Source organism: Nothobranchius furzeri, chromosome 5 (assembly GCF_043380555.1).
Source record: "Nothobranchius furzeri strain GRZ-AD chromosome 5, NfurGRZ-RIMD1, whole genome shotgun sequence".
NCBI lineage: Eukaryota > Metazoa > Chordata > Actinopteri > Cyprinodontiformes > Nothobranchiidae > Nothobranchius > Nothobranchius furzeri.
Window position 1 is genome coordinate 81588017 of NC_091745.1, and position 12487 is coordinate 81600503.

The window sequence follows — 12487 nt, forward strand, 5'->3', positions numbered from 1 at the left end:
TGGTGCCAAGAGCACATATGGACGCCTTTCTGCTTGAATATGGTGTTCATCATGGACGATCCATGATGAACACAAAACACAAAACACCGCCCAGATTCAGATCAGGGTGGCCGTGCCTCCCAACCACACCCCTCAAGGACTCACTGCCATTGCCCACATGAGCGTAAAGTCCCCCAGCAGAACGAGGGAGTCTGAACGAGCGCTCTCCAGCACCTCCTCCAAGGACTCCAAAAAAGGGTGGGTAGTCTGAGCTGCAGTTTGATGCATAAGCACAAACCACAGTCAGGACCTGTCCCCCCACACGTAGGCGGAGGGAGGTTACCATCTTGTTCACTGGGGTAGACCCCAACAAGGGGGGGGGGGGGGGGGGGGGGGGGGGGCAACACGTATGCCCATCCCTGCTCTACGCCTCTCAGTGGGAGCAACTCCAGAGTGGTAGAAAGTTCACCCCCTCTCGAGGAAACTGGTTCTGGAGCCAGAGCCCCAAATTAAGGTGAGTCCAACTATGTCTAGCCAGAACCTCTCAACCTCACCCACCAACTCCGGCTCTTTCCCCACCAGAGAGGTGACATTCCACATACATTTTAGCTGAGGATCAGACCAGCAAGGTCACTCACTGCCGTTGGCTACCACCTGATTAAGAGCTCCAGATGACGGCCTGCAGTTTGGTGAATGAAGCCAGCCTTCTGAGCTAAAGGCAGCTTGATCCTTCAGGCCTTCGCTCCCAGGAGGAAACATGTGACTAATAAGCTGTTAAATGGTGACTTCTGATGAATTAGAAACAACTGCATTTTGTTTAATTGCAGTAAATTGGATGTAACTAATTGCTTTCATTTAATTAGATCTCTGAAGTACAAAATGGACCAATAAATCTCTATAATTCATTTAATTACATTCTTAGTATTTCTATCTGACAGATTCAGCTACTGTTGACCGAGGGTAGAATAACTGGGGCGGGTGAGCAGATGAATAAGAGAACAATCACTACACATTACAAAAAAAAGCCTAAAGAATTGGAGATAAAACTAATAAAACTACAGTGAATATTAACAGGAAGTAAAACTAACATTTTTTCTGGCTCAGGTGACATTTTCTAGTACCAAGAAAAAATGGAATGGTGTATAAACCCACAACCAGACCTCCTAATTCTGAGTGACAAGAGTTGCGTTAGGGTGTGTGTGACCTCACCAATGATTTGAACCCACGGTATAATACCATACCACCTTTATTTGTGTAGCACTTTAAACACGTGTGATGTACACACTCAGAACAAAATTTCTATAATCACCAATTAAACCACAGAACCTAGAACCGTGGTTCCCGACCCGTTTTCATGTGGGCCCCTTTCCTGTGTCCGAGACAAGCCAGGGCCCCAACCCTAACTCCTGCCACCAACTGAGAATAAACAAATAGCCAGAGAATTAAAACAAGGGTTTTAACCTCATTTGGACCTTCCTGGTTAAATAAATTATAAATAACACCAAGCAGTCTAAAATATAGTGAAAACAAGGTGAAATGCTGTTAAAAATAATAAAAATGATCCAAAACTAGTTAAAAGAAGAAGAAAAGCTGCAACAGGGTGCATGTGTGGACTGAACAGCTAGCAACAGCTGTGAAATGCCAGTATCCTGAAGGTAACAGCTCACCACAGCATGCTAACTATTAACTATTTCACCTTTGGGACTGTTAACTTGGTTAAAACAGATGAACTGGTTCCGGCGTATGAACCGGCGCCATCAGAAAAGATGGCGCCGGTGTGTGTGGCACGCCGTCTGTCTCACGGACACTCTCCTCTGTATATGTTTATTCTTTTTTTGGTTCTTGTGCTTTGTGTGGACAGTGCATTCCTACTGCTGACTTATGACCGAGCAACGCTTCTGAAACTCCGGCCTGATGTCGGTTTCATCAGCCCGGTGATTGTGACGAGCCGGGGGGATTTTAGTCCCCCACGCTCATTTCGGAGCCTCTCGGTGCCACCCGTCCCTCCGCGGTGTGCATCCGGTCGTCATCAGCGGAGGAGGCGCCGTCGGCGTCGTGGCTGTCGAGGTGGGAAACGTGCACCTACGTGCCAAACCGCCCCGGTCCTGGAAGGAGCTTGCCGGGCTGTGTGGGCCTGGACGTCTTCTCGTGGCGCCGTTGCGTTTGTTGGATCCTCCACCATCCTGCTTGGTGCCATTGGCGGACTTCGACTTGGATGCTCCGTCGTAACGTGTACTCCGGGGGTTTTGCTACCGCTGGGCGGGTGCCAACCTTGCTAATCTGCGTCATGTGGACTCCGTCTCAACTGCGCCCGTGTCTCTGGATTCTGCTGCTACTGGACTAAACACGTCATCGTCGGCTCGCCTCGGCCTGTTAATGCAAGGTCGGTAATGAACAAAACTTTTATTCTGAAAGACTTCTGTGAGGAACAAGGGCTAGATTTTTGGGTGTTTGTGAAACCTGGATGCCGATGGGAGACACGAGTGCCCTGTTGGAATTATTACCTGCAGACTGTAGCTGTTTTAATGCACCAAGGACTGCGGGCAGGGGTGGGGGGCTCCTCATTGTTTATAAATCAGGTTTCAGCTGCAAACAGATCATCCCTTAAGGTCCTTTTTCTAGTTTTGAGGTTTGCTCTTTTGAACTCGGACCTTTCCCTCAACTTTTTGTGGCGTTGATTTACCGCCCGCCTGGACCGAATGTGGAAATTCTAAAAGACTTTGCTGATTTCTTGGCTATGAATGTGTTGAAATATGATCAGATTTTGATTGTAGGAGATTGTAACATCCATATTTGTTGCCCTGATAAGCCGATGGCCGAGGACTTTTTGCACCTGTTAAGTTCCCTGAATCTTTCTCAGTGGGTTAAGGGTCCTACACATGTGAAGGGACACACTCTTGACCTGGTTCTTTCCTCTGGTCTTCAGTCCATTAACGTGGACACGCTGAGGCCTGTTTTCTCAGACCACTCTCCGATTTTATGTAATTTTAGTGTTCCCTCCCAGCTTCTCTTCCTGAGAGGCGCAGTCATGCCATAAATCCTGCTAAGGTGGCGAGATTCAGTGAGTGATTTGGTCTAGCAGGACAGGATCTTCTCTTAGCCCACCTCCCTGCTGAAGAGTTTATTACTCGTTTTGACACGCTCTGCACCTCTGTATTGGATGATGTTGCTCCCTTTAAGATTAGGAAAGGAGGGCATAGGGCAGAGCCGTGGATGTCTGATGAGACCCAGGCCTCCAGGCAGGCCTGCAGGAGAGCTGAGCGAAAGTGGAAGCAAGACAAACTTCACGTGTCCTATGAAATGTGTAAAAAGTCACTTTTTGATAACCAGGAAGTGGTACGACAGGCTAGGATCAGATATTATGCCAACATTGTGGAATCAAATTTTCATGACCCACGCACTCTCTTTAAGGTGATTGATCCAGTACTGGAAACTGCAACTTCTGCCTCCAGGTCCACGGCTGCGATGGCCGGGACATGTGAGGATTTTCTTCACTACTTTGTGGACAAGATAGCGATGATTCGGGCTGCTATTGTAGGCCGCACTCCTGGTTTCGTGGCACCTATGCCACTTAGGGCAAACCTGCCAGCCTCCCAGACTATATCTATGACAGAGCTAGAGGAACTCATTTCTAAGCAAAAACCTTCTGGTTCCCCTCATGATGTTCTTCCCCCAAGGATGCTTAAGGAGGCTCTTTCTGTTCTGGCCCCTTATGTACTGGTTACCTTAAATACCAGTCTGGCCTCTTGTGTGGTTCCCCTTACCTTTAAGAGGGCTGTTGTACGACCACTGCTGAAAAAGAAGGGGATGGAGGAAACTGTGTTAGCCAATTACAGCCCTATATCACATTCACCTTACATATCTAAGCTGCTTGAGAGGGTTGTATATTTACAGCTGGTTGCATTTTCATACACTAACGAACTCTGGGAGATCTTTCAGTCAGGGTTCAGAGCAGGTCACGGTACCGAGACTGCACTTTTAATGGTTCTTAATGATGTTTTTTTTAGCTTGTGACGGGGGGGGGGGGGGGGGGATGCTAGATTTGTCTGCGGCCTTTGACACGGTCGATCATGACATACTTTTGGATTGGCTACAACACTGGGCGGGAATTACCGGTGCAGCCCTACAATGGCTACACTCCTACTTATCCAACAGGAGTTTTTGTGTCAGTGTAGGTGAAACCTCCTCGACCTGGAAGGGACTCAAGAGGGGTGTGCCACAGGGGTCTGTACTGGGTCCGCTTCTTTTTGCCATCTACTTACTACCGTTGGGGAATCTTCTTCGGTGGTTCGGCATGCCTTTTCATTTTTATGCTGACGACTGTCAGTTCTACCTCCCCTTCAGCGGGGGGTCGATGGGTCAATATCAAAGCTTGTAGATGCCTTAGAGGATGTGCGCTCCTGGATGACTACAAACTTTTTACATCTGAATGACGCTCAGACTGAAGTAACTGTACTTAGCCCTGGCATGTCTACACGCCCATGCAATGCTGTGACTCTGGGCCCTTTAGCATCCAACATGAAGACCACCATCATAAATTTGGGAGTGCAACTGGACTCAGCCCTAAAATTCAACGCCCAAATCAACCAGGTTGTACGTTTTTTTAACTTACGCCGACCAGCCAGAGTTAAGCCCCTGCTGTCCAGAGTACATCTAGAGACTGTCACACACACTTTTATTCTTTCAAGGCTCGACTACTGCAATGCACCGTATGCCGGCCTTAGTCAGGATGCGGTAGCACGCTTGCAGTTAGTACAAAACTCAGCCGCTAGGTTCGTGACGGGCACTAGGCGCAGGGAGCATATCACCCCAGTGTTGGCATCCCTTCATTGGCTGCATGTGCAATACAGGGCAAAATTCAAGGTCTTGGTGCTGGCACACAAGGCCTTACGAGGAACGGCTCCAACATAGCTTGGCAACCTTTTGCATAGACACGCCCCCTCGCGGGCCCTTCGCTCAGCCAGCAGGGAGCTGATGATCGTTCCACGCACTAAGTGCAGGTCACGGGGGGACCGTGCGTTCTCGGTGTTGGCACCTGCCCTTTGGAACCAGTTGCCTTTGGAGGTGCGTCAGTCACCCTCATTGGGGTTTTTAAGACTCGCCTTAAGACCCATTTTTTTGTCAAGGCGTTTCAGGATTAGCACATTTGACCCGGTTCGATGCCCCAGCCTCTTAATCTTTTTCTGGATTTTAATTTTTGCTTTTACTCTCCTCTTTTAATTGATTTTATGTCGGTTTTACGATTGTTATGTTTTATTCTGATGGTTTTATGTTTTTATTGTGTTGTGTTCAGCCCCTTGGGCGTCTGCATTGGTCACAGAAAGGGCTTTATAAATAAATGAAATGAAATAAATTTTGTTTTGAGTCAACTGAACTTTTAGCTAGTTTACATAAACCCTGTCAGTGGGAGAAATGTATACATGTTTCATTTAATATGGTCTCATTCATAGGGACGTTAAATATCACTTATCACAGATATGGAATCCCAAAGTGCTTCACATGAATAAATAAAAACAAAATAAAACAAAATGATCTCAAAGCAGAAACAGATTAACATCAGACAAAAGTTTTCATAAAACAGATGAAAGATGATTACAAATGTGAGTTAAACATAAGAAAATAAAAGGTTTAGGTAAAAGCAACTTAAAAAGTTCAGTTCAGTAATATAGGGAGGAGCTTGACCATGTGGAGCCCTGAAAGTTATTGTCAGGATTCTAAAATGGACTCTGTTGTCCCCACCAAACTGGACTTGAATGGGTGCGTGGTGTATTATCCTTCCTCTCCTGCAGGGGGCTTCAACAGACTTCCCTCAGTCTCCGCTGCTTATAATAGTCTTCCAAATATGGCCCGACTTCATCTTCTGGGGCTGCCTCGTTCTGTCAACAATTGCGTCCACTCCAACACGTCATCAGCTGGAGGTGTGCCGCTGTCCCGCTCCTCTTCTCTCCTTGGCTCCGCCTCTGCCGCTGCGAGGAAAACACAAGGATATACCTCAGGGGGAGCGTTCACTTCTCCCAAGAATCCACAGGCACACAGGTTGCCGCAACAATATTTCATGTTGCTTTACTTAGCTGTTTGGCGGGCATAGAATTGTTTTGGTTTCACTGCTGGATCCTCCCGCAGCATCCTCTGGTCTCTCCCAGGAGACAGAAAGCACCTGTGCCTGGTTTCAGGAACGCTGCTCTGTTGCTCCACTGCACACCCCTCCTTCACCTGTCAGTGTCCTTATAAAAGGTCCAAACCCCTCAGTGGCCCAACCCCGAGCCGTATAGGTCTGTGATTATGAGCTGTGCAGCTGCTCTCAATCCGAAGTTCATTGTCCCATGCTCAAAAAACAACAAAACAAATCCATGCAAGCGTCTCAAAAATAAACATGCAATTGGTAACCACGCACAAAAACTGACTTCTGCACAATAAAGGAGCACTGCATACAATGCCCAGCTTTGACAGTCATAGAGGGAAGTGAACATGGAGTGGACAGCAGAGGGGGGGATGGGTGCAGGGAGGGTGTGAGTTTGGAAGATGCTCTCTGAAGAGCAGGGTCTTCAGGAGTTTCTTGAAAATCGACAAGGAAGCCCCTGTTCTAGAAGTGCTTGGTAGGTCATTCCACATCTGTGGAATGACACACGAAGAGAGTCTGCATCATCCTGAGCGTGGTGTAGGCACTGCTAGCCGACGACCCTTCGATGACCGCAGGGGCCGGGCCGTGATGTAAGCCTTTACAAGATGATCCAGGTAGACGGGCACCGTACCATCTCGGACTTTGTATGCTAGTTTTAGGGCTTTGGATTTGATGCGTGCTGCTAGCGGTAGCCAATGGAGCTCAGTGAACAGGAGTGACATGTGCTGTTTTAGGCTGATTGAAGACCAGACACACCGCTGCATCCTGGACCATCTGAAGAGGGGTCACAGTCCAGGCTCGAAGACCAGTTAGAAGGGTGTTGCAGTGGTCGAGGCGGGAGATGACTGTAGATTGCACCAGGAATTGGCTGACGTATACGGTCTGGTCTTTCGTATGTTATACAGCGCAAGCGACAGAGGCAACGTGATCTTTAAAAGTCAGCTGGTCATCAATCACAACACCCACATTTCGAACTGTCTTTGAAGGAGCCAGAGATACTAATTAGAATAGGAGTGATGTGTGCTCTTCTGTTTGCTCCAGTTAGGAGCCTCGCTGCAGAGTTCTGGACCAACTGAAGGTGGTCAAGGGCTTTTTTGTTAAAACATGTGAAGAGTGTGTTACAGTAATCTAGACGGGAGGAGATAAAGGCATGGAGAACCATTTCTAGTTCACGTTTTGACACCAACCTCCACAGTTTGGAGATATTTCTTAAGTGACAAAAACGGACCAATGTATTTGAGTGGCCTTCAAGAGACATTGATTGTTCAACACCCAAATTCCTTAAGTTTGTCTTGACGGTAGAAGATAAATGAGCAAGTTAGTGATGGGTCCAGCAACACCGACACACCGGCGCATGTGTCAAGCTCATGGAGCGAAACCTGTGTCGATCAGTGTCGATGCGTGTGTTGCTTTAAGAAAAAGTCACGTGACCAACACTGCTGCTGTGTCGCTCATTTCCAAGGTGCCAAACTGTGTTTATAAGGTCAACGGGATGAGTCGCCGTGAAAAAATGACCATTTCAAAGATACAACAAGACATCCCTCTTTACATCAAGAAAATGGAGCCAGAGAGGAAAAGAAAAGTTTCTGCTGTGTGGGATCATTTTGATCTTTTAACTTGCTAATAAGGTACGTGTTTGTCTTTCCTTGTTTCTGCGCATCTGTCAGAGTTGAAAACAGCAATGTGACGGACTCTCAGTGTAAATTATTTATTTAATTTTATTTAGGTTAAATGTCGGATCTGCTCAGCGGAGTTGTCTTATACAAATAAGAGCACTTCCTCAATGCTGAGACATTAGAGTCAAGCATGAAAACGAAGAGGAAGCAAATACAGCAAGAACGAACACAGGTAGACCTATATAGACACTGGGCGTGCGTTGTCACAGTTGTTTTACTAACATATGTTTTATTATTTTGAAATCTAGAATCTAGGAAGATTGCTCTGGACCAAGCAGTCCTGAATTTTATTATAAAGGACTGCCAACCCCTGAGCATTGTGGAGAGTGACCCCCAAATTCCACTACCTCCGGCACGAACTCCGGAGCAAAATCGGTCCCGTTGTAGTCAATCAGAGCTATTCCACTACTGCGGCCGTGCTCCGGCAGTGCGGCGCCCTCTGTTCCGGCGTCCGGCAAAAATAGAATTGATCCTATTTTCGCCGGACGCCGGAGCACCTCCGCAGTAAATGGACAGAAATCACAACGGCCCAACAGGAAAAGGAGCAAGCACAACTTCCGTTTTTCACAATACATCGATAAACAAAATGTGTTTTTTGTTTCACATGCACAGGTTTAACTACTTTTAACAACTATCAGTGGCGGCTGAACTTTAAATGCACAAAAGTAAGCCATAAATACAGTTTCTACTATCAAAGTAGTCACACTTTGTTGATCCAAACACTGCTGATCTCTCAACACAAATGATGGGCAGATTAAACAGCTCATGCCGATGCTTCTCCCACACAACGGGTGTTTGGATCTAACTTCCGCGTTTATTGCTCGGACTGTATCGCAAGATCTCGAAAATCCCACGCATGCCTGTTTGTGCACCTCAGGTCTCCGCACCGGAGCGGAGCCGTTGTAGAGCGGGTACCAGTAAAAACTGAGTTCGGAAGCGAGCGGCTGCGGAAGGCGGGGGCGGACCGGGGCGGAGCGGCGGTAGTGGAATTTGGGAGTGAGGGGTTCAGGGGGTTGATTCAGGTCCTTGGTCCATCTTACGTTTTGCCAACCAGAAAGGTTTGTATACACAATGTCTCAGATAGCTGCTGTTACTCATGTAATACATACAGTGCTTAACAAATGTATTAGACCATCGTCTGATTTAAGGTTTATGACACAGCAAACAAAAATAAACACTTGTGATTCAAACATCATGCATGCTTGAATAATTTCCGTCCGGTGTGTCAGCTCACGTTTGGGTATAAACTGGATTCAGTTTAAATTCCTACCTTCTATTCAACAGGGCAAAACACAGAGAACTTCATAGCTGGATGTTTTTCTTGCTTTAATGACAGGTGGTCTAATTAATGTGTTGAGTACTAGACTGAATTGATTTTGATTCATTTTCAGACGGTTAAGGAAATGATGGCCAAAAAGCATGCGGAGGAACTGGAACGAGTAAAAAGGGAAGTACAGCAAGCTGTGGCAGTGAGTAGAACAGCTGACATGTGGACCTCCTTGAACATGGAGGCTTACTTAGCTCTTACCTGTCACTACATCAGTGATAATATGCAGTTGTGCACATCTGTGTTGGGAGTCAAACACTTTCCACAAAGTCACACTGCTGACACTCTGGCCAAGGTCAAAAGGGGCATGATGGACGACTGGGCCATAACAAATAAGGTAAGGTGTCTTGTGACCGACGCAGCACCAAACATGATGGCAGCAACACGAACTCTTCAAATTCGACATTCAATCTGCGTTGCACACAAACTAAATTTAATAGTCAGAAGATCCTGTGATCAGATCCCTGAACTTTCACCCATAAGACACAAATCTAGGCAGATCGTATCATTCTTCAGATCCAGCACCACAACAGAAGAGAAGCTAGCTCAAGTGCAGCAACAGATGGGACGGCCCACCTTGAAACTTGTCATTGAGGTACCAACACGTTGGAACAGCACATATCAGATGCTGTCACGGCTACATGATGAGAAAGAACCAGTGTGGGTGTCTCTTGCCTCTCTCCAAACAGATTTAACACACTCACAGCTGATGAGTTCAACATCTTAAGGGAAGCACTTCTTGTTCTCAACTCTCCCACCATCCTCCCTTACACTCTGCCTCTCTGAAATCAAGTCATGGTTCACCTCTAATTTCCTCAAACTCAACAGCAATAAAACTGAACTTCTTCTAGTTGGCACTAACTCCACCCTCTCAACATCTGACAGCTTTTCTTTAACTATTGACAGCGCCATAGTCTCCCCCTCCCCTCATGTCAAGAGTCTGGGTGTCATCCTCGACAGCTCACTTTCTTTTCAGGCTCACATTAATAACATAATTCGGTCAGCATACTTCCATCTACGTTCCATTAACCGTCTCCGCCTTCCTTTCACCACATCACCCCGGTTCTCCAGCAGCTTCACTGGCTCCCAGTTAAATTCAGGTCCATCTTCAAAATTCTCCTCCATACCTTCAAAGTCATCCATAACCTCTCTCCTCCATATATCTCAGACCTTATAAGTATTCACACCCCATCCCGTTCATTCAGATCATCTTCTTCCATCCATCTTGCGGTTCCTTCTGCCCGTCTCGCTACCATGGGGAGCAGAGCTTTCAGCCGCTCTGCTCCCCGTCTCTGGAACTCACTTCCCCCAGACATCAGGAACGTCGACAGTTTTACCCTTTTCAAATCAAAACTCAAAACACACATGTTTAAATCTGCCTACGACCTCTGATTTTATTGAACTGTTTCTCTCTTTGTTTTTTCTTCTTTGGGTTTTATTATTGTTTTATAGTGTTTTATTAAGTATTTTCTGTCAAGTGACCTTGGGTGTTCTGAAAGGCGCTTTTAAATAAAATGTATTATTATTATTATGGTGCTGGTCCCTTTCCATCAGGCCACAGTGGAGTTGTCTGAGGAGAGGAGAGTTTCAGGGTCAAAGGTCATCCCGATGATGAAAATGCTAAATTGTGCACTTGAGCGTAATTCTTTACATCTACACACACACAAGCAGCCACACATCTCCATGACCAACTTAGACGTCGCGTCACAGACACTGCTTCCAATCTGGAGTCATTAAGTGTGTTGACCCTATCAACACTTTTAGACCCCAGATTTAAAACACTCGGATTTCGTAGTTCCTCCAAGTGTAGTGAGGCTGTCAATCGCCTGAAAATGGAGTGTGCTGCAGCCACAGCCTGGACCTTCATCAGAGCAGTTACCCACTTCAGGCAAGTTGTTCAGTATTATCAGCTTATTTTCACATTTGTTTTGTTGCTAATGTGTATTAATACAGAGTAGAAGACAAAAACTAAAACTTCTACGTATTGTTTATTATTTCAGATAATCTGTGGCAGCAGCTTGATCAACAGGTAGGCAGACAAACCACCAATGCAACAGCTGAGTCTATCGTTGAGGTCCAGAGCTACTTAGCAGAGGGAAACCTTTCAAGACAAGAAAATCCATTAACATACTGGGGGAACCGGAAGACATCCTACCCACACCTTTTCCACCGGGCTTTACAGGTTTTGTGTACCCCAGCTTCTTCTGTGCCCTGTGAACGCGTGTTTTCAAAAGCTGGTGAAATAGTGTCCAAAAAACGTAATTGACTACTGAAATGGGTAATATCACATTCACAGCACTGTCACTTTAATTGTCTCTTGGTGTCATTCACAGAATATTTGGAGGTGTATATATTTTAAACTTAGAAGTTTAAAGTAATACCATATGAAGTAGGCCTACAATAGCTTACAGTGTATACAAGTATGATTAGGTCATTGAATCAGCGTCTGTTGTGTCTCCAGTATGTTGCCTGCAATGATATTTAAAGTCCAGTAGGTGTCGTTATAGAGCAGAACAGCAGCACTGTGTCGACACAGTATCAATACTATTTGGGGAATGTGCTGAAACGCTTCATGAGGCTTCATCTACCCATCACTAGAGCAAGTTGTTGAATAATCAAGGGATCCATGCTCTCAGGGGCAATGATCAGACATTCAGTCTTTTCAGAGTTTAACTGGAGGAAGTTACCTTCTAGCAGCTGGTGATCACTGATAGACGCTCTAGTAATTCAGACAGTTTGTAGAACTCAGAATCCTTAAAGGAGCCGTACAGCTGAATGTCATCTGCATATAGGTGATAAGAGACATTATGAAAAGAATCAGTTATCTGTCCAAGCGTCACGATGTGGGGATGTTTAGAACCCAAAATGCAGATTACCCAGGATGGATGAAGAAAAAATACTTTATTTAAAGGTGAGCCAAAAACCAAAAGTAAATCCAAAGCTGGGAGCCAAAATCCAAAAACCAGATCAAGAACTGGAAATCCAAAAACACTGGTTATACACAGAGAGGTGTGACTGACAGAACTACAAACACACTGACAGCAACAATGGACCGACAAACACAGAGTGACAAGACAAGGCTTATGAACAGGAGGGAGGCAATCAGAGAAACAGGTGACAGGTGTGAGGAGTGTGAGCTGAGGAGGAACTGGTGGAATCAATTAACTAAATGGGAAGGGAAGGAGCTTGACCAAAGGGCTGATAAACATTAACCTATAAACACAAAACTAAACCTAAAGACTGAGGGCCAAAAACAAACAATAACTAGACGGAGGAGGAGGACTAAATAAAGATTGATTAGGAATGGGGAATGATTAGAAGGACACCTGAGGGAAGTCTACAGAGGGCTGGAGATAGTAATGGGACACAAGAGGATGACCTGGA

General features: G+C 45.9%; 1 protein-coding gene across 3 annotated transcripts in view; it reads right to left on the reverse strand.

Annotated features, from left to right (window-relative positions):
• The window catches only part of tsnare1 (T-SNARE Domain Containing 1), a 259913-nt gene that overhangs the window by 80589 nt on the left and 166837 nt on the right, over window positions 1-12487 (reverse strand). Inside the window, exon 9 of one of the 3 annotated variants that reach the window (XM_070551263.1) lies at window positions 5582-5945. The exons of the other annotated variants lie outside the window; for them this stretch is intronic. Coding sequence (XP_070407364.1) covers window positions 5859-5945 — 87 coding nt within the window. The 3' untranslated portion in view covers window positions 5582-5858. Of the gene's footprint in view, window positions 1-5581; window positions 5946-12487 lie in introns of those variants that run through there. 3 annotated transcript variants of the gene reach the window in all.